Genomic DNA, 23,096 nt, shown 5'->3' on the forward strand with positions numbered 1-23,096 from the left:
ACCAGTAGTCCAGTTTCTGAGAGTCTCTTTCCATGCGGAAGTATTCTGTAGAAAGCCAAACCTTTTGTTCTACAGAGCACATTGGCTCCTGTTGTCTACATTTGTCCACATGCTTTTGATAGTCCTCCTTCGCCTTTTCAAGGTGTCACTTCACTTCATCTTGGATGTGATGGATGTGTTGTACTAGCTCTGATGCAGAGTTGGGGGAAGATATGGGTAGCTATGATGACATAAGGGGTAGTACCCATAGATGATAAAGAACGGACTGTGCCTGTAGATGTGCGGACTGCATTACTGTACAAATACTCAGCATAGGGAAACAGTGAAGACTAGTTATCCTGGTAATGGTTAATATGGCATCATAAGTATTGTTCAAGGATCTGGCTGATTCTTTCTGTTTGGCCGTTGGACTGAGGATGGTAGGCAGAGGACAGGTGCAGGAGTCCTATTTAATGAAGCACCTCATGCCAGAAGCAGAGAGTAAACTGTGGCACCCAGTTGGAATTGACGTGATACAGGAGACCACAGAGGTACACTGCATTGTTTATGCAGAGTGAGGCAGTTTCCCCCATGGAGGTAAATGCGTGCAAAGAATGAAGTCTTAGAGAAGCAATTTACCATTGTTGGGATGATTGTGAAACCACTGGATTCTGGTAGTTCTACCACAAAGTCCAAGGAAATGGGCTCCCAGGGCCAAGGTATGGTGTCCAAAGATTAGAGGAAACAAGAAAGGGAAGAAAGAGGATCCAGGAAACTACACACCAGTCAGCCTCACCTCAATCCCTGGAAAAATCATGGAGCAAGTCCTCAAGGAATCCATTTTAAGGCACTTGGAAGAGAGGAAGGTGATCAGGAACAATCAACATGGATTCACCAAAGGCAAGTCATGCCTGACCAACCTGATTGCCTTCTATGAAGAGATGACTGGCTCTGTGGATGTGGGGAAAGCGATGGACACGATATACCTTGACTTTAGCAAAGCTTTTGATAGAGTCTCCCACAGTATTCTTATCAGCAAGTTAAAGAAGTATGGGTTGGATGAATGGACTATAAAATGGATAGAGAGCTGGCTAGATCATCGGGCTTAACTACCTGAAATGGGGTTCAAGGGAGGATGGAGCTAGGCTGTTCTCAATGGTAGTAGATGACAGAACAAGGAGCAATGGTCTCAAGTTGCAGTGGGGAAGGTCTAAGTTGGATATTAGGAAAACGTTTTTCAGTAGGAGGGTGGGTAAAGCACTGGAATGGGTTACCTAGGGAGGTGGTGGAATCTCCATCTCTAGACTTTTTTAAGCTTCAACATGACAAAGCCCTAGCTGGGATGATTTAGCTGAGGTTAGTCCTGCTTTGAGCAGGGGGTTGGATTAGAAGACTTCCTGAGGTCCCTTCCAACTCTAATCTTCTATGATTCTAGTTAAAGGCTGCTATCAAATCCCCCCTCATTTTTCTCTTTTGCAGACTAAACAAGTCTAATTCCCTCAGCCTCTCCTCGTAAGTCTTGTGCTCCAGCCCCCTAATTGTTTTTGTTGCCCTCCGCTGGACTCTCTCCAACTTCTCCACATCCTTTTTGCAGTGGGGGGCCCAAAACTGGACACAATACTCCAAATGCAGCTTCACCAGTGCCGAATAGAGGGGAATAATCATTTCCCTCGATCTGCTGGCAATGCTCTTACTAATGCAGCCCAATATGCTATTAGCCTTCTTGGCAACCAGGGCACACTGATGACTCATATCCAGCTTCTTATCCACTGTAACCCCCAGGTCCTTTTCTGCAGAACTGCTGCCTAGCCTGTCGGTCCACAGTCTGTAGCTGTGCATGGGATTCTTCCGTCCTAAGTGCAGGACTCTGCACTTGTCCTTGTTGAACCTCATCAGATTTCTTTTGGCCCAATCCTCCAATTTGTCTAGGTCACTCTGGTTTCGGGCATGGGATATCGGTGTGGGCACACAGCTAGCAGGAAGCTACAAAAGTCTCTATCATGGGGTGCATTCAGGGCCACCAGAAGAAACAGGACATTAATTGTCGGGTTTTATATCGCCCTAAGTGTCCTGCCAGGGTGGAGTAATGGCACAGTTAACAAACCACCATTCTCACAGATTCTGGAGGAATATAGATGCAGTCACTTTTGAATGTGATCGCCTCCTGGGTGTTGTGTGGTTCTCAGTTGATAATGGCTAACTCTTTGGGTGAAATTCCAGAGACAGGCAAAGTGGATGAGCGCGAGCAGGTTCTGGCAGCAACTCGCACTGAGTTGCCGCCATCAGTATAAACATACCCTATGTTGTTGTAGTCTCTTTAGGACTCTGCGGATGTGAGTGATGTGTTGGTCCAGATCACCTGAGGAAAGCAATATATTATCTAAATATACTACCACAAACTGATCCAGGAGGTCTTGTAGCACATTGTTAATGAAGTGCTGAATCATTGCTGGGGCACTAATCAGTCCAAATGGCATAGCTAAATATTCAAAGTGGCTATAGCAGGTCCGAAAGGCAGTATTCCATTTTCCCCTTCTCAAATACAGATGAGACTGTAAGCTCCCTGGAGATCCAGTTCAATGAATTTGTGGGCAGCCCCACCATGTTCCAACAAACTCAGGGATCATAGCAATGGGTAATAGTTCCAAATTATCATCTGATTTAGGGCTCAGTAATCAACACAGACGTGGAGTCTGCCATCCTTCTTTTCTATTAAAAGGACTGGGGCACTGGCTGGTGAAGTCTTAGAGAATGAAACCCCGAACCAGGTTCTCTTGGAGATATTCTCACAAGACAGCCAATTCAAGCTCTGACATTGCGTATATCCACCCAAATGGTATCTTCACTCCCGGCTGAAGCTCTATTGGGCAGTCATAGTCCTGACGTGGGGGGAGGCTTTCTGCATTCTGTTTCTCAAAGACATCAGTATAGCTGTGGTCCTTGAGAGGGAAATTCCATCATTCCTCAAGTAGGTGTTTCAGTGCAGGTGACTATACCTACTTGAGCCTACGTGCAACATTCACTGGCCCCTGGCCATGCTGCCTGCCAAATTCTGACAGGAAAGTGACCTTCTGCTCTCACCTGTGAATGAGGGGATCATGAAGGGTCAGCCAGGAGATGCTAAGGATCAGGGGAGGGAAAAGGGAATGGATCATGACAAATTGTACTATTTCTCAGGGAATTGGATCATGCTGTGTCCTTCAATAATGGCTACCAGAGGGTTAGCATCCTTCAAACTGGACCTGAATACAGCAGGCAGCCATCAAGAGTTTCAATCATGTCAGGCATGGCCTTGTGCAGCAGGGAAATCTGAAGAGCCCAAGCTATAGCTGCATCCATAAAATTGTCCATTCTTCCCAAATCGATGAGGGTCTGTTGGAGCTGCATCTGCTGTGGTCCCCCAGGATGTGCAACTGGATAGACGCCTGCTTTGAGAAGGGGATTGGACTAGATGACCTCCAAAGGTCCCTTCCAACCCTAATCATCTATGATTCTATGAAATGAGAAGCCCCTGGATAGGGCTCAGGGTGTGTCTCAGTAAGGACACAGGTACAGGGAAGTTCTCTTCTCTAAAAGCCCAGGCCAGTTCCCCCCACTGTGCCTGGACCAGCTTATTTCCCCAAGCTCCTCGGCATTTATACTGGGTAGGCCAAGATGTCATGGCCAGGTTCACCACTGTAGAAGCACAGATGGCATTGATGGCACTGTTCCTTTTCTTTAGCTGTGAGTTGCTTTGGCTTGGCAGGTGATACAGAAGGTGAGGTCACAGTACACTGGTAGAAGGCTTGCAAGGAAGCCTCTTTATTCCTCCCTTTGTTCTTGCAGCCAATTATCTATGCGGATGGTAAGGTCCACAAGGCATCTGGGCCTGTAAGCATCTCTATATGGGCAGTTCATCTTTGATTTCTTCCCACAAGCTCCAATGGAACTAGTACAGCTGCGCTGCTTCATTCCACTCTGTATCCACTGGGAGGTGGCAGAAGTGCACCACTTGGGAAGCCACTGTGCCTTGCCCTTGCTGGATTCCCCTCAGGATGACTTAAGTTGTTTGAGCTCGGAGTGGGTCATCGAAGATGGTTGATATCAAATAGAAAAAGGCACCCAAGTGTGATAGCACCAGGTTATGGGGCTTTCAGCAACAGAGAGAACCAGTCTACTGCATGCCTGTCAGTTGGCGGATTACCAAGGCCACTTTGGCCTGATCAAAGGCACAGTTTTGGGGATGCATCAGAAACAGAAGGCATCATTGGTTCATGAAACCCCAGAACCAGCTGGGGGTTCCTTTCAAACTGCTCAGGCAAGGGTATCACAGGCCCCTGTTCAAGCTAGGTGCTGCAAGCTGTGTTAGCTGCATGGTATTTTCGATGCTGAGTTGCCTCGCTTGCTCCTGCAGTTTCTGGTTGTCTGAGGTCAGCTACGCAACTTAGGCCTGCAGCACTTAATTATCTGCCTGGAAGAAGAGAGCCCATTTGCGTGACTCCAGTGCTTCTGGTGGCTGTGCTGGTGGTGCTGGTTTCATCCTTCTCACTCCGGGCTAGAACCCATAGACTTATTGTGGTCCAAACAACCTGTCACATCTGGGTCACAGGCAGCTAGACCTAGCAGTCGAAGCCAGAGTTGACAGTCACAAGACAGGAGTCAAAAGTTGGCTGGGTCAGAATACTGGGAGATCAGAAGCAGGAGACAAACTGGAGATCAGAACCACAAGTCAGGCCAGGTCAGGGTACCAGAGGGTCAGAGGCAGAAGCCAAACCAGAAGTCAGGAACCACAAATCAGATGCCAGAAGTCAAGCCAGTTCAGGATGCCAGGAAATCAAGCAACGGGAGCAGAAGCAGGAAGCACAAGGCAAAAAGTCTAGAGAAAGATGGACCAGGTCATCAGCCACTCTGTGACTCGACAATCAGACCTCCGAGTCTCACACTGGGGATGAACTTTGTGGGTTCACGAAAGTGATTGTCAGCAGACTGCCAGGTGAGGGTTGAAACTGGCTGCTACCATGAACCCTGCAGGCCTCAGTTTGTGAACCATGGGTCATGACACTCAAGAAGTTTTAGATTTTCAAAATTTGGTTTAATTCTCAGTCAGAACAAAATCAAATCTTCAAAATCTCTTGCAAACCAGAAACCCTGAAAAATATTTCAGAACCAGCAACATATTGTGTTTCTGAAATGTAATATATTCCCAGAACCAGGAGTAGTGCAGCAGTGAAACTGACGAGAATGTCAATTTCAGTCAACAGTTGCTGGGGCTCCCTGGCCCACAGTGGAGTACCCCAGATCACAGACTCTCAGGCCAGCTTGGGAGTTGACTTCCTAAGGGAAATGGGCAGCCCTACCTCTTGCCGGTTGCTTTCACATTCTCCTCCCCACCGTACACACCCTCCTCCCCCTTCCTGGCATCATATTACATTCCCTGCAATCTAGTGACAATCCCTCTCCTGTTGAGTGCTGGCAGGAGAGGAGCATCTAAAATAGAGTCCACAAACTGATCTGCTTTAATAAAATATTACCCTTATAATGCTACCAAAGTAAAAGTCTTGCATAGGTCATATGATTGGTAAGCAAAATATGCATGATTTATTGCTCTTTTGCAATTTGAGAGTTTGTTAGGAATGTTATTTATTTCTATAGTACCTTAAATGTGCATGATACTTTTCAGATAGAAAAACTCCCCACAATGCTGCTATCTCAACATATTTAGAATCTAAGAAGCAAACCTTTACTCATAGATCTTGTCCCATTTACATGGGATTTAATTAGGTGAGTAAGGACTACTCACATGAATAAAGACCCTAATCAGTTCCCTCTGAAGTAAACAGGAGACTCTCAAGACAGGCCTCCAGTTTTGAGATTGAAAGATTCCATGCAATAAATCCAAATGAAAGAGAACTTTGATTTAATCTCTCTTTTTTTTAAAAAAAATTATGCAGAAAGGAAAACATTAGAAAAATAGTTTTCTTTAAGTGTTTCTTATAAAGGATTATTATGCTGGAAGTGTTCTTTTTTAGAACACAGATTGAAATGATCAAGCACCAAAAGGATAAGACTGGTCTATAAAAGCTAAAGAAAAAAAATAAATAGAAGTGACTAAATTACAGTACCTTTAATTTTTCAGTGGCAGAAAAATCTGGGCAGGAATGGCATCTTCTTAGTGTGCTTTTTGCCTACAAATAAAACAAAATGAAAATAGTCTATCATAGTCCATGCCTAGTAAAGGTGGAGCCTTCATTTACTCCATTCTTAATTACACAATTTTCAATAAGAATGATAGTTCTTCCAGACAAATTATCTTTTTAGAGCTTGTTTAAGGCTATGAATTTATGCAAAAACTATGTTAAAACAACACTAAGATTACAAAATTAAAATTAAAACAAAAGCAGGAAAAGTTAAGTGGCCATGTTACATATATTACATACATATTCGTATTATCAAGTCTTGGTTTTCTTGTTAGATATGGAACTTAATATAGGTTTAGTTATGTTATTAAGTGGATACCATAAAATAGCACAAACAAAAATGTTGGTTAATTTGGCAGCTAAGGTTGCATGAGGATGTACTGCACCCTCTCAAATCTTGAAAGCATTAAAATAAGAAGTTAAAGGTAAAGTCTCTAACATTCCTTCACACCACGTACAATGTTGTTAGTGACACACCTCAATATTCCATAGGGCGTTCACTTCATCTCCAACGGGTATAAAAAAGCAACTCCATCCAATTCATAATCTAATGCAAAAACTTAATAGTGACCTCATATTGATTTATATTAACAGATCCGCACATCTGACCGTCACATAGTCCATTCATTTGGAAAGTTATTCTGCCTTAATGCTGCTGAGATTGCCATTACAGTTTTGCATGTGGGCATGAGTTGGATGAAGCTGAAATACATACTGCTTTATAGTAGGTATGTTACAATGAGCTAATGCAATTGTCCAAGCAGCAAGCTTGTATGCCTGCTGGGCTCCAGGTCAAGTCAAAATGTGGGCTTCTCATCAGTTCAGATGGCATTAAGGGCTAATCTTCACTTGAAAATTAAGTTAAGTTAAAATATGACTTTGAAGAGTTGTATTAGTTAACGAGATGTTAAATGTTGCTTTTCAATAGACAGTAAAGACCACAGACAAGACAAGCTGATACAATATTAAACATGCCAAGGTTAAATAAATGTGTCCAATAGTTTACCCACAATCAGCTGACACAATGATAAACACAGAGATCCCTGACTGCAAAGCCATGCTTAACAGCATGTTATTAACATGACTCAAAGTTGTATTCTAACATGACCTACTTTTCTAGTGAAGACAAACCCTGGATATGTTTCCTTTCAGTTAAACTTCTTTCCAAAACAACTGTTAATTGCATTACAGACCCCTACAATAACACATGATTTTTACAGTAGTGTGATGAGTTGTACCAGGCCCTTTGAGGCTCCCTGTTGGAGGCCATGTGGTGCTACCACACCCCACACCAGGAAAGGAGCAATGGAGGTGGGTCCTCCAAGCCTGCCTAGAAAGGTTGCAGAAGCAGCCAATCAGAATATAGCAAGCTCAGATAAAAGAAGTTGCAGGGCCTGAGCAGGACAGTTCCTGACTAGAAGGGGTAATACAAGGAGACTCTCCAGGCAAAGAGGCTTGGGGAGACCCTGCTCAAACAGGGAACAGATGGAGGGAACCTAAGGACTGTAACGCTAAGGTAACAGGTGAAGGTGATGGTACCAAGTTGCGAGCAGCCCAGAGAATGCAGCAGCAGCAACTATTAAAGGAAGCACTATGTCGCTGCTATTTATAGGGTCCCTGAGTTGGGACCCCAAGTAGTGGGTGGGCCTGGGTCCCCTCACTAGCCACTGAGGAAGTGTCCTAAGCCTCAAGTAGGGGAAAAGGCTTGTTCAGAAGCCCAAGCAGAGGGCTGGAATTTAAAGTGCTCAGGGGCAGGACTGAAAACACTGGTAAGGGCTGATAAGGTAACTGTCTGATGAACTTTTGGTTAACCACCCCAGGAAAGGGACTGAACTTAAGGAGTGACCTGGCTGGAGAGTGGGAACCTGGGGCAGTGAGAAACATGGAGAACAAACAGTCTCCAGGGGAAAAGCCCAGGGGAGGGAGGCTAAAGCTAGCCCAGAAGGGGCTGAGAACTGAGCCCAGAGACAGTTGGTGCAGACACCAACAAAGGCACAGTGATAGTCCTTGTTGAACCTTGGTGACTCCGGAAGGTGTTCATCCATCTACCTATTAACTGGGTGACTTAGCCAGCACACTGAGCCACTTGAAGACCTGCCTAGCAAGGTTGGCAGCCAACAGGGGGCACCAGGAGTGGGGAGAAAGAGTGCAGGATCACATCCACCAGACAGGAGGCACTTATGAGAGGTGAGTGTCCCCCATCACAAGTAGACATAAAGTGCAAAGAGAGAAGGATCTTTAGAACTTGTGATGAATGTCTCCATATATGTAGTTTCCCAAATCTCAAGGGACAATTCAACTTATGGTTGATCTCTGTGAACTACTGTACTGAAATATCCAACATTCTGAATCAAGGACATTCTAAACTTTAAAGAATGAGATATAACATTTTCTCTCTAATCACAAAAGAAGCAAATATAAATACTGTATTTCAATTGGTCAATAAAAAATACTTTTAACACAAGAACACCAAAAACAGTTAATTGACACATAAATATCTTTGAGTATAATAAATTTATCCAAAGATTAAGAATGTTTTTGGTAAGCCCAAACTCTTGCAAAGGAAGCAACTGGAAACAATTTAATTTGAAAGCTACCTTATTGAAATACATACATACCACCATATAACTGTAGAAGTCAAGATCATCCTCAGACTCTGAGTCTTCTTCATCTTGGAGGTCAGCAAAAAAGTCTTCAATTACAACACCCTCAATAACATTGCTCTGTAATATTAACATATTTAATTTTACATTACTATTACTATATTTTCTATAGCTGACTAAAATTGTAATATGCCAATTACTAAAGCACATACTACAGCTAATCTACAGTTTTTATAGAATTGCTATTTAGTTTACATTTATGATGTGCAGACACTATGGTCAGATTCTCTGTTATGGTCAAGATCTGCTTGGTGTGACAGAGGGTGAGACTATCATTGAGCTGGTTAGTGCTCCCTGATTCACTAAATTGCTCCTCCCTGGCCTAAGTAATTTATGAAACTGGGGGGAGGGCAAAGGGGAGGGCATAGGAGTTAATAATGCCAGGTCTATTCCTGCTGTAGACTCCCCTGTGCATAAGAAAGAATATCCCTCTTTTTACTGCATCTCTTGAGTATTGTATATGGATTGCTGGCTTCTCCATAGCCACTGGTCCTGGCAAAGGTACAGAGTAATGACTCTGAGTGCCAGCACTATGAACTGGACATGCCTGTTTGCTTGCATGGCCAGATCGCTGCCAAATATGTTTGCACTACAAATATTTTATTGCACAAGAAGTTTAAAATCACACTGACATTTCTAAAATTGTTTTCTCTGTCTAAAATGCTGGGGGACAGAGAGGAGGGGTTATATCACATTTTAATAGGAACCAGTGATAGGGTACCATACAGGAGACTTCATGTAAAGTAGCTTTATGAGTTTTTCTAAAAGAAAGAACACATGTTCAAAAACAGCAAACTAGAATATAGAAGCATTAAGTGGGAATGGTAGTATTTATTATAATGTAATTAAAATAAACACTATACATTATAATATCAAAGTGGCCACTACAACATGTAGCATAATTACTACAGAAATATTATTCCAGAAATTGAATTTAAAACTATAACAAATTACACAATACATACCTATACAAATCATTCAGTGATTTATATTATTGACTATAGATATTAATACAGAAACTCTAATAAAATAGCAGTATATATGATATCTATAATAGCTACTAAATGTGATTTTAAGTAAGAGTAGTGTGTATCTTCAAAAGATAGCAATATGCAGAATACATTTAAAATATTTACCTCATATGTAGGAAATAAGGTTTCTTTCATAAAAGACAGTGGAGCAGAAAATTTTGGTGGAGCTGGAGCCCAAAACATTTTTAGAGTTCCTGGATAAACAGAAACCTTCAAAACCAACAAAATACAGTCATCTACTAAAACCATCCCAATTATTAAATGTCTTTATATTACTATAATCCGAATACAACTCTTCTGTGATAAAATGCCAATGTTCACTTAATATGCTTTTGAGGAAAGCTGCTACCAGAATAATGGAATTTCTAGAGATGAGACACACTTCCAAGCCAAAATAAATTATCCAGTGTAGCTCTCTAAATGTTTAATTCATTGATAATTGGCATTTCTCAATCTAACGCTGGCATTGGCTATCTTGCACAAAAGTGAGGCCATTTTTGGCACTATCAGCATCAAGGAACTGCAAGTTTCTAACCTGTTTTACTAATCATTTAACATTTAAAAGAAAACTTAATACTCAAACGTTTTCAATTGTAAAAATTAAAAGTTTTCCGTCTTATTGCTAAATTAATACTAAAGCAGATAAGAAACCGACTAGCAGATTCTTATGGCTCACACACTGCCAATTTTACAAATGACATCACTTTTCAGAAAATGGTAGCTTCCACCATTTGGCTCAGACGTGATCATTTTAACTAAAAACTTAGCTTTATAAAACTTTAAAGCAAATATTTTGGTTTATCTATTGCCACAAAGATTGCTTACCATCTTAAATTTTTGTTGTTCAATACAACCAAAAACAGTGCAGTTTTCCTTTAGATAATAATTTAAAACAGATATTAAAAAATATGTTTTTATACAGTGCACAAATAGCTTGCGGAATTCTTTGCCACATGATATAATTGAGGCCAAGAGCTTAGGAGGATTCAAAAAAAGGTTTAGAAAAACGTATGGACAAAAATAATAGCCTGAGTTATAATAGGATATTCTATTTTTAAAACTAAGTTTTGGAAGGGATATAAGTCCTCACACTTCAGAGCACAACCTCTAATTATTGGTGGATAAGAGGAAGCCTCTTCTTGGGGCAGGTTATCCCAAAACCAGCTACTGCAGGGATTCTTGACCCTTCCTGTGAAGCAACTGGTACTAGCCACTGACTGCAACAGAATACTGGGACCATTAGTCTGATCAAGTAGGGCAATTCCTATGTTCCCGTTTAATAATATTTCACATACAGAACTGTAGATGAAAGAGAGCACATAAAAGACTACACTCTCTTCTGTTTTTGAGACTGTGTGTTAAAAATGTGTATGGACAAACATTTGGGGAAAATTTGCTGATTGTAACCTTTAATTCCTGAATGGTACACGTTAACAAAATGCTTTAGGAATTTGTTTTCAGGTTGTGTGTAATTATTTGTAAAATTGCACAAATAGTGCACATTTTTATCAAAATTAGTTCTTACTTTTTCTCCTAACAGTTCCAGTCGTGGCTTTTCAACATAATATTCAGCTTTTTTTTGCCATTCGGTTAGATTTTCTGATGTATATGAAGGCAATACATTAATTCCATCTTTCTGATTATCCTGGTATAGTTCTGAAACAGGAACTCCTTTATAACAAATTCTGAAGTGGAATAAAACATGAATAAAGATACTCAAATGTCTTATTAGAAATATTTTAAAAATAATGTTACTTAAATCAAATTTTAAATTAATTTTCCTTGTGATTAAATCAAAGGTAAAAAAATTTTAAAAAATATTTAAAATGACTAAAGTTATTTCTTTAGAAGGGGAGAAGTCAGGAATAAAATGGTTACCTACCTTTTGGTAACTGATGTTTTTCAAGTTGTGTTGAACATGTCCACTCCATGGTAGGTGCATGCACACCTCATGCACAATTGTTGGAGAACTTTTTTCCTCAGCAGTACCTGTTGGGGCAGCTTGATCTCCCTCTGTTGCCACACATCACTGTGTGCTGGTATAAGAGGATGGAGCTGCCCCTAACCTCCCTCAGTTCCTTCATGCCAGATGATTCTGATAGAGAAGGGAAGGATAGAGAAGGGAATGGACATCTGCAACACATCTCAAAGAACAACAGTTACAGAAAGGTAGGTAACAGTTTTTTCTTCTTTGAGTGCTTGTACATGTCCATTCCACTGTAGGTGACTTACAAGCAGACAAACATGGAGGTGAGCTCAGAGTCAACCTGAATAGTGATCAAAGTGTCCCAAATTGGCATTGTTCCTGGACTGATGGGTAATGGCATAACGAGACGCAAATGTGTGGACTGATGACCAAGTCCACACATTTCTGCTTTACCAATATCTATGATCAGCACTTGTGCCAAGCAAGCCACCAAAGTTGCCTGTGCTCTAGTAGAATGCACCAATACTCTAACTGTCAGGGCTATATTAGCCAACTGATAGCACAGACGAATGCACAAAGAGAACCAGGATGAATTTCTCTGAGTGAAAACTCGTTAGCCCTTAGCCCTATCCACAACCACAGTGAACAGCAGAGAGGAGGCTCTAACGAACTTAGTATTTTCCAAATAAAAAGCTCACATCCAACTAATATAATCTCTCCTCAATCCCACATCCAACAAATATAGTCTCTCCTCATCTCTATACGCATGGTGTATCAGCAAGACTGTGGGCAAAAAGATTGCCTGGTTAACATGAAAATTAAAGACTACCCTGGTGACAAATTTTGGGTGATGGCAGAGAGAAACTTTATCGTTATGGAAAACTGTATAGGGAAGCTCTGACACTAGAATTCTCAATTTACCCACCCTTCTGGATGAGATAATGGCAAGAAAAATGCTACATTCATAGAGAGGTGAAATAGAGAGCAAGTTTCAAGAGGTTCAAATAACAGTTCCATTAACTTTGCTAGGACCAAGTTCAGATCCCAAGGAGGTATAAGCTCTTGTGCATGTGGGTACAGTCTAATCAAACCCTTTAGGAATCTGGTAACAATGGAATTGGAGAAAAGGGATCTACTATCCACTAAGCTGTGGAAGGCTGAGATAGCTGCCAGAGGTAGTCTTACAGAACTAATCTCCAAGCTCTGATGTTTTAGACATAGAAGACAGTCCAGTACACGGTTCAGGGGTAAAGTGACCAGACATCCTGATATTATCGGGACCATCATGACATTAGGGGCTTTGTCTTATATAGACAACTATACCCCTCCTTGGGAAAAAAAAGTGTCCCGATTTTTCACACTTGCTATCTGGTCACTGCATTCAGGGGTGCATGTTCCGGGGATATGCCTTTCTACCAGGACCAAAAGGAGAAGTGCTTCCATTTACTCATGGACATGCCCCCAGTTGAGGGTTTTCTGCGATCCAGAAGCACTTCATGGACATCCTTAGAACAGGATCTTTCCAAAGGCTCCTTAATGGTTTTGTTAATTGGCAAAGCCAACACTGACAGAGGCTGCCAATATCAGAATGTCTTCCAATTTGTGGGAGTTTTAACACATCTCTGCCTAAACGTCAAGAACAGAGGCCATTCTTCTGAATCGATCTTGATGAGCCCGGTGGTCCTCTGGCACTGCTGAACCACTTGCCACCCCAACAGTCTTGTCTGATGATGAGTAAAAGGAGAGCACAGCATGGCTTCTCCATGTCTTGTGGTGTGGAAGCCACTCGAGTGACTTCTCCGTGCTCTGTACTAGAGAATGATACTCTCGGTGCCAATGACCCCAGAGCAGTCTCAATGACAAAGAAGGAGATGGCTGCGGAGAGGTCCTAGCAGAAGCAAGGACGTCCCAGTGACCAGAAAAGCTACTGATATGGGCCTTGAACCCCACCTTGACTGGGCCATTACCCCAGAGGAGGAGGAGACTAGTGCTGTGTTTGTTGCATGACCCAAGGTCCTCACGCCTCCAGGGGAGGGTATGCTCTCTCTCTTGGATAGGACACAGATTAATGCACCTGTGACTTCAAAGACGAAGTATCTGAAACGTCTTACATTGCGGATGCAGAACCAGCTAGGACTGTGGATAGGTAGTCCAAGATTGGGGATAGTGGTGGTGATATTGAGGATATCATTGGAGGCTTGCCCTTTGACTGCACCAGCCTTTGCAAAAACTTGGGAGGCAACAGTACCATGAGTTCCTGACACAGAGAAGAAGGTGACGCAGGCATCAGTATTGATTGTAAACCTTCTTGCACCACCAGGGATACCAGTATCAAGAGGCTAAGTAGGTCCCTTGTGGCTGCTAATGCCTCTGGGATGGTTGGGAGCAGCAATGACTGATGAGCTCTGCTGCAGAGATCTTTCAGGGGATTCCCTCAATGGATCTGGTACAGCTCTGGAGGTGGCAATCCTTTCTTCTTAGCAGAAGAGTGCTACAGTGAGAGAGAGACTGCTGTATGTCTCTTAAAGTTTCTGCCTCCAGGCTTTGGCACCAACATCCCCAAGTGAGATACCAAACCTGAGGAAGGTCTAAGCCTTTTCTTCTGTACCAGTGAATGGGACTGAGGAGCTGCAGACACCTCCCAGGTGCTCCATACTGAGGCTAATGTACTTAAGGTGCTCTCTGCGTGAGATGAGTCTGATGGGGGACGAAGTGCTGCCTCCATGAGCAACATTTGAGCCTTGCCACTTTATCTTTCTTTGAGTGGGGCTTAAGTCCCTTGCAAATGTGACATTTGTCACTTACATGGGATTCTCTCAAACATTTCAAATAGGCTGGGTGTGGGTTAATGACTGGCACATGTTTAGCTCACATGTGGCAGGACTTAAAACCTGGTAAGTGTAGCATCATTTCAGCACTGATTCCAGTACCAAAAGATGAAAACTAGTCCAAAAGCACCTAAGACTAAAATCTATCACTAAAACTAACAAACTTAACTAACTAACTACTTCCTAATAATAACAGGGTGTATATGTACAAAAGACTAAGGGAAGTTTATGAGAACAAGTCTCAAATTACCCCAACAACCATCACTGGCAATAAGAAAGAACTGAGGGAGTAGGGCAGTTCCACCTTCTTATACAGCATGCAGTGGTGTGTAGGACACAGGGCGCTTGAGCCACCCCAGTTGCGGGAAAATTCTCTGACGACTGTGCAAAAGGCACATGCACACACCCACAGTTGAATGGACATGTGCAAGCACTCAAAGAACAAATGGTTTACTACCAATACTAGGGACATGGATCCTAATCTTGCAATCCCTCCAAACGCACAACTCCAACTGATTTCAGGAAAGCTTGTATGATCAAACCCATGATGTGCATTATATGAAGTCACAAGAGAGCCTCTCCAGTGTTTTCCCCATGCATGTTGGATCTACAGCCCTGACCCTGCAAACACTTATGAATATGCTTAACTTTAAGCATGTAAATATCGCCATTTATTTTAACAGGATTATTTTTGCTTAAATTTAAGCACATTTGCAGCATTGAGGCCTGACTAGTATATGCATAACTTTAAACATGAGAGTAGTTCCACTGAAGTCAATGGAGTTACTCACATGATTTATGTTAGGTAAAGACTTAAGTTCAAAGTGTAGTGAAGTCAATGAGAGGGTTTCCATTGACTTCAATCGGTTCTGGAATATACCCTAAATGATTATGTCAATTGGATTCTGATTTGGGGTTTTTTTTTTAGTATTTTATAAAATCACCTACTGCAAATATCATACAAATGGAATATCTCACTTTAGAAAGTGACACTCTCAAGTATTTAAGATCAGAAGTAAAAATTCATGTCTTGATATAATTTGCATCTTTTATTATGTTTCAGATTAAAACATGCTAACCACTTCTATATAAATCTTTCAGGTTGGATAACCATTTTTGCCTTTCTCTACCTCTATTCACTTTGTGCCTGGTACCTCACCAATAACAGATTTGGAGTGGGGATGGAGGGTTACCCAAAAAACACTAATAATTTCATTCTTCCTGGTTTGATTAATATTTATCACCTAAGTAGCTATTTTTAAAAGGCATTTAGCTTGATAAATGATAGAGAATTCATACTGATAGAGAATGTCTGTGTCATATGTTTAAAATATATTAACTTAATGGAAAGTAAGGATTATATTTACATGTATACTTTTGTTTCAATTTATATTTTTGTCCGGATTTCATAACACTGATTACTCAAACTTTTGGTTATAATTGATCTTTATGAAAATAATATAATTACAAAAATATATAACTAAATGGAAATGATTAAACATAATGTGACACACACACACACACACACACACACAAGAGAGAGAATTTATTGCTAAATATCTTTGTGTACACAAATATAAAAATATATATTATGTTTGACTCCTGATCATTCTAACCTCATTAGTACATGCTCACAGTGACATCTGCTGGCTTTATACAGTTTTGTTTTTTGAAATGACTAAACCAGTGGTTTTCTATCTTTTTTCATTTGCAGACCCCCAAAAAATGTTGAATGGAGGTGCAGACCCCTTTGGAAATCTTAGACGTAGTCTGCAGACTCCCAGAGATCTGTGGACCACAGATTGAAAACCACTGGACTAAACTAATAATGACATCTCTCTTTGTAGAGACAAGGTGAGTGAGGTAATATTTGTATTAACCACTTATGCTAAACAATCTGTTCCATCTTGTATTTAGCTGTGACACTCTGACCTTCTTCCCAGACCTGAAGAAGAGCTCTGTGCAGCTTTAAAGCTTGTCTCTGACCAACAGAAGTTGGTCCAGTAAAAATATATCACCTGATCCACTTTGTCACTCTAATACCATGGGGCCAACATGACTAAAACACCACATTTCTCATTGTATTCATACAATTAAGTTTCTATTATTTCATCTCCTACTTCTTTGTAATCTAACTGACACGCACGTGATACAGCTGGTCTGATTCTCATTTACACTATATGTAATGTACTCCCATTTTAAGACCTCTTTACACTATTAGAGCATTGTAAAGGGTCCTTAGAATACCTGAGTATCAATTTAAAATAAAGTGCCTTCTAAATTTGAAGTGTGATGATTTTTTAAAGGAGTTCTAAAAAAGTAACTTTGCAACAAAATAATCTGTAGTCCTTATTTAGGGCCTCAAAGAGAAAGGTCTTGGACCAAGAAGTAATGTGATCTTGAACAGTCTCTGGAGTAGATCTTGGGTTTCTCTTTCTTCAAATAGAAGTCTCAATCAAAGATCTGTAACTTAACTTGATAGGGAAAACTTTTGGCAAGTATTTGGCTTTTCATCTGTTCAAGTTTTCTCTTTATTTTTAAGACTTTGCAGGTTCTGACTCCTATTGAGAGTTTGTGTAGAATGAATATAAATTAAAATGATAAAAGATAAAACATCCTGGAGAAAAATATACTTTTAACACCTGAATTAAAAAGTAATTGAAATGAGCAACAAAAACAATTATCCACTATGTATACTGCACTTTCTATCAAAGTAGTTTTCAGATTAAGAAGTCTATGTCAAACAATAAAAAGTTGATATAACCTGAAATGTCTTACAGACTGTTGACCTTCTGGAGACAAAAACAAACCAAGGGAAAGTGCTAAGAAGTAGTATTACTGATCTAACAGTATTCAGTTTCTATCTGCTGGCTAAAAAAATAAAATCAGTACTCCCAGAGAAGTACAGGAATTCCTGCTGAAAGGCGTTTTATAAAATATAATACTATACTAATAATACTATGACTTTTTTTCCAATTCTTGTAAGATATTTTTGCTAGGAATGGGGTGACAAAATGCCTCTTTTGATGTTTAAATTGAACATATCTGTGCATAAGATAAACAGAAGAATGAAATAAGCATTACTATATCTTGGGCAAACTTGAATCTATAGCTTTCTTGATCAGTCTCACTATAAAATTCTACAATAGAGCACTATAGATTTCCTTGGCCTTTGTTACAAGCAAACAAGCATCCATCTAAGGACTTAAAACTGGCACCAACACATGAAGATAAAAAAACTATTGTTATTGTAACTGCAGACATCAATATAATTTTAATTTGACTATCCATTGCACAAAAAACAGGTTTGCTCTAGTTTGATTCTTTATATTTGTAGAATTTGTCAAACACAGGGGCTAGTTATGCCTCAGTAGTTCAGTGTGTGCAATTATATTCTGAAAGAAGCCTTATCAAGTGTAGAACAAATTGTACCTATGCCCTTGGAGGTTCATGTTGCACACAGATTTTAAAATTTAACAGCAGACAACTTCAAAGTAGTAGGTGATGTCACAAGATGGCAGCGCTCCAGAGGATACAGTTTTCTATACTTCCACAGATTAAGGCCCCAATTCAGCATGGGCAAGCATATGCTTAAATACTTTTAAGCATGTAAATAGTTCCATCAAAGTCAATGATATATAGATAAAACACAAACATACAACATAATGGTAATTTCTGTGCCTAGTAAATAAAAAAGTGAAAAACTGAGGCCATAATACTAATTGAGTAGCATGAACTCTAGAAAACTAGTCAACTATTGAAAACATTAAAATCAGCAAAAGTTGCTCTAGATTTCTGTATTCAAGATACAAAAGCATCATATACTGATTAATGTTTTTATTTAGCATTTATTTAGCAACTCACGAGTCAAACTGTTGGGATCTTTTCTGAAGTCCCTTAAAAAGAAAATGAGGGGGAGGAAGAGGAATTATAGATAAGGGTTTAGGAGACTCTGGCATCTGTTTTTGAAGCCGCATGCCGTGTACACTGGGATAGTGAATCTTATGAAACCAGGCACTGATGTGAAAGCCTTTCTAAGTTAAGCATTTTCAACTCCTTTGCTTTCTGTAGAGAGGTATCCACCTGTTACCCAAAGAAGTTTTCTATGGACTAGAATAGGTTTTTGAGATTTTTCTGAACCTCCTAGTGGAACACAGAAGTTTGACGCCAAGTGCCCCTACCCTGAATTAATGATTTTCTGTACTATATCACCCCCATCCAGGAGTGCCATCAGGTGCCATCCATCAGGCCAGGTCCACACCTCCATGAACTAACTTTTTGAGCTCCCGGTGCATGTTCTGAGGAACCTTAACCTGCTCTTTAGCCAGGAAAGCAAGACAGACCACAACAGGAAAGACTGCAGCTCTGGAGTGGTAAACCCCTTACTCCAAATGAATCAGATGACACAAGCTCAAGGTTCTGAGGTGTAGTGCCATGTGTTTGGCTGACCTTTCCTTTGGCCACAACCATTTCAACCACTATCTTTTCATGCAGGAGGTAGGAGCCATAACTGGCAGCATCCTCAGGGAAGATCACCATGGAGAAAGTACAAGATGGCAGCCATAAATTCTTTACCAGCTGGTCCAATATACTTTGCAAAGTCACAACAATCCTATTGCATGGCTCAGTTATCACTTAGCTATAGCCCTTGTAGTTTTCTGGCCCAGTACTAACTTAGAGTCAGCCAAAATTGTCAGCTTTTTAAAAAACTGGGGGAAAGTCAGATCCTCTCTTGCAAAGTTGCTATCCTGCTGCTTCTTTGCAACAGAACTGTATTTGGCAATAGAATAGAACATCAGCCCATTTGAGTTCAAGTAGCAACCATCACCTCCTTGGTCACCACTCTGCTCCAATTTGGGTACTGATTATGATGAAGTGATCGAAGATCTAGGAGTAATGAGGTCTTCAGTACACAAGACACCAGCAGCAGAGGTGACAAGGCCAATGCTCCATGCATCAATTAAGCCAATAACTGGAGAAGGCCTTCTGACTGTGGTCTAAAAGGGACTGACTGAATGGTTCCAGAAGGTTTTTTCCTCCTTCACCATTTACTTCACAATGTTTTACCCAATGGCAGAGTCCCAGGTAGTAGACAACTTGATAAATCCTAGCTGTCACCACACAAAAACAGAGTCAGATATTTCACACTATTAGGAATTTATCATCTACTTTATGGAAATGATCCATTAGATTTGGAATGAACACATGAATTGGGACAGATCAACATCTGGGGAGACAGGCAAAATCCTCCCTGACTATTTTGCTAATTTTTCTCACTGAGCTTCTGAGACAACTTCACCCCCTGTGAATAACCAAATCGAATGGAGCAATATTAGTCTATTGGGACGAAAAGAAGCCTGAACAGATCAAAATGCAAAAACAGCACCTAACATAGTAGCCTGACAAAAATACTCAGAGATACTAAGTCATCTTGATAGCTCAAGTGAAATCTTTACACAAGAGTTTTCAAAGACTCAGATTTTAAGGCTGTAAGAGACCATTATGATCATCAAGTCTGACATCTGGCATAATACAGCCCATAAAATTTCACTAAGTGATCCTTGCATCATGTCTGTAATTTCTGGTTGAGTTCTAGCCAATATTTTAGAGTTATTCAGTCTTGATTTAAACACTTCAAGTGACAGAGAATCCCACATTCCTTTGTTTGCTAAATTAAAAGGCTCTCTACTGTCAGAAACCATCTCCCCATGCAGGTGCTTATAGACTTTGATCAATCCACCTCTTAACTCTCTCTTGGATAAACCGAATAGACTGAGCTTCTTTAGTTTCTCACTATAAAGCAGGAGGTTTTCCAGATCTGGAATCATTCTTATAGCTCTTTTCTGAACCAATTTGTCAACATCCTTTTTAGAAAGTATGGACATCAGAACAGATTGCAGTATTGCAATAATAGTCTCACTAATTCCATACACAGTGGTAATATCACCTCCCTACATCTTTGCAATATTGCCTCGCATGTACAGTCGAGGACGTACATAAACATCCAAGGATAATGTTTGCAGTCTTTACTAGAGTATTCCCCTGGAGGTCATGTCCAGCTGATTATCTACCATGACTATTAAGTCCCTTTCAGAGTCATTGCTTTCCAAAAATATACTCCCCCATCCTGCAAGTGTGACCTATATTCTTTATTCCTAGATGTATAACCTTACATGTGCATGTATTTTTAAAAAATCATGTTGTTCAAGTGAGCCCATCTTATCAAGCAACCCAGATTGCTGTGTAGAACTGACCGGTCATCATTATTTACCATTCTAACAATTCATTCTAACAATATAATTCTTATTTATGTTTAACTTTTTTTTCAGTTAAGAAAAAGGAACTGCAAAAACCTGTATGAAAATCAGAAAGAGAGTTAGGAACTAATCTGAATGACACCTGACAGACATAAATCAGTGAAGTGACAACACTATAAAAATGAGTAGGCAGACTCCAAAGCAGAGTACCGTTAATGTTTCATTACTGTTAGTTCTAAAACAAATGATCTGTTGACTGATCATCCTATTGTTTGGTACGGTGTACTATCGTTACAATATTTTGAAAAAATCCAAGTTATGTAATAGTTATTTAATTATAAACAAATTACTCACAAATTAAAGGCTAAAGATTCTGCAACACTTTCTCCTATGAGTAGCTCTTACTCATGCAAGTAGTCCTATTCACAACGGGACTGCTCATGTGTGCAAACTTAAGTGTGCACATTAGCATTTGCAAGATTAAAACCAAATTTGTGAAATATTCACTGAAAAACAGACTAAACAATTATTTGTTTTAATAAGTCAAATGCAAAACAATATGTTTAACGTTCTGAGCAATATGAATTCTAAGTATTTACAGTTTAAAGATTAATATAAGCAAGAATATTAAAATATGTCCACAATGCCAGCCTAAATCAGAATCTATTAAGGCATTTTGTTTCCAGAACATTTCATTAATAACAAAATATTAAAATAATGAAGCCTTCAGATAAGTTATTCCTTAACTAATATTCATTTTAATTAATTAAATTAACTAAATAATAATTACAATGCTAAAACTGAAAATAGATTATATGTTCATACCTATTTTTTTCAGTTTGTTCTTCAAAGAAAATATTTTCTGAGCAGAGAGATAATTCCTCCTGGTGGTCCAGATCCTTTGCTGTAAATAAAAGATAGTGCCCTTTTCTGTCGGAAGTATGACATACTCTTGAAGCCAGCTGTAGATCAGCAGGCAATGCAAAACTAGGAGATGCAGTACACAGGTGATGAATAACTGGATAATGTCGACCTCTAGGAGACAACAACAACAAAAATCAACTAACCGCATTTTCGTTGTCTTCTTACATCTAGATTTCACAAACACTGATTAATCTATTACTGAATTAGAATCACATATACTGTATTTAAAGTTTTAATACAAATAATTAGTAGAAATTATTGTACAATTAAAGAAAAAAAGAAAAGAAAAGAAAAGAAAAGAAAAGAAAAGAAAAGAAAAGAAAAGAAAAGGGGATGCTAAAATCCCTGACAATAGCTTTGAAGTAGAAATTAATTACACAGGCCAAAGTCTTACTCTCCTGAGATTCAAGCAAAACTTTCATGAGCTTCATTGAGAGTTCCACTTGTATAAGGACTCTAGGATCAGACCCATAAGTTATATACATATGTAAATATTATATTGAAACATTACACAAACTCATCAGTGAGACTATGGTTATGTCTACACTGCAGCGGGATTGTGCTCCCCAGAGTGGGTAGACAGACACATGCTTGTTCTGATCAAGATAGAGTGCTAAAAATAGCAGTGTAGCTGGGAGTAACAGAGCAGTGGCTGGCTAGCCACCTGAGTATGTAACCAAGGAGTCTAGGTGGGTTTGTCCTCAGGCAACTAGCATGAGCTGCTATTCATGCTACTCCTATATACACTGCTATTTTTAGTGTACTATCTCAAGAAGAGTGAACACATATCTGCCTACCCAAGCTGGGAAGCACATGCCCAGCTGCAGTGTAGATGTAGCCTAAATCTCCTGACAGAGTTCCTTGAAAATACTGTTTATAATATTTTGGAGTTAATTGTGTTAATGAGGTGCTATCTTCACTTACAGATTTTCCTAACTTCTTTCAGTTTATAATTCCAAAACAATCTGGCCCATAAACTTCACATTTGTTTTCATTTGTTGGCTTTGTAAGACCTGATGCCTTCAACTAACTTTGGAAAGTTAAAATTATTTAATTCCACCATGTAAGATCCTGCTCCAAAACCCCTTGAAGTCAATGGGATCTGTCCACTAACATAACCGGCTATGTATCAGGAACTAAAAGCCATTTCCATCCATTTTATGGGTTCCACCAAGTTAATAAATAACCAGGTTGCAGACAACTATGATGCAAGGGGGCTGGCAGTTGGGGGAATGATGGTGATGAGGAAAGTAAAGAGGGACAAACTGATGTTGCAAAAACCCCCATATAGCCACATTTCATGCATCCCAT

At 40.0% G+C, this 23,096-nt stretch overlaps 1 protein-coding gene across 1 annotated transcript in view; it reads right to left on the reverse strand.

Annotated features, from left to right (window-relative positions):
- Window positions 1-23,096, reverse strand: part of TTC6 (tetratricopeptide repeat domain 6) — a 119,651-nt gene that overhangs the window by 65,540 nt on the left and 31,015 nt on the right. Inside the window, exons 6-10 of the mRNA XM_067532243.1 lie at window positions 21,687-21,896; window positions 11,375-11,534; window positions 9,955-10,059; window positions 8,774-8,878; window positions 6,081-6,143 (exon numbers count right to left, since the gene is read on the reverse strand). Of these exons, the coding sequence (XP_067388344.1) occupies window positions 6,081-6,143; window positions 8,774-8,878; window positions 9,955-10,059; window positions 11,375-11,534; window positions 21,687-21,896 (643 nt within the window). The remainder of the gene's footprint in view (window positions 1-6,080; window positions 6,144-8,773; window positions 8,879-9,954; window positions 10,060-11,374; window positions 11,535-21,686; window positions 21,897-23,096) is intronic.

The sequence above is a fragment of the Emydura macquarii genome, unplaced genomic scaffold, assembly GCF_026122565.2.
Source record: "Emydura macquarii macquarii isolate MOO-44397 ecotype Brisbane River unplaced genomic scaffold, CSIRO-AGI_Emac_v2 contig_374, whole genome shotgun sequence".
In the NCBI taxonomy this organism is placed as follows: domain Eukaryota; kingdom Metazoa; phylum Chordata; order Testudines; family Chelidae; genus Emydura; species Emydura macquarii.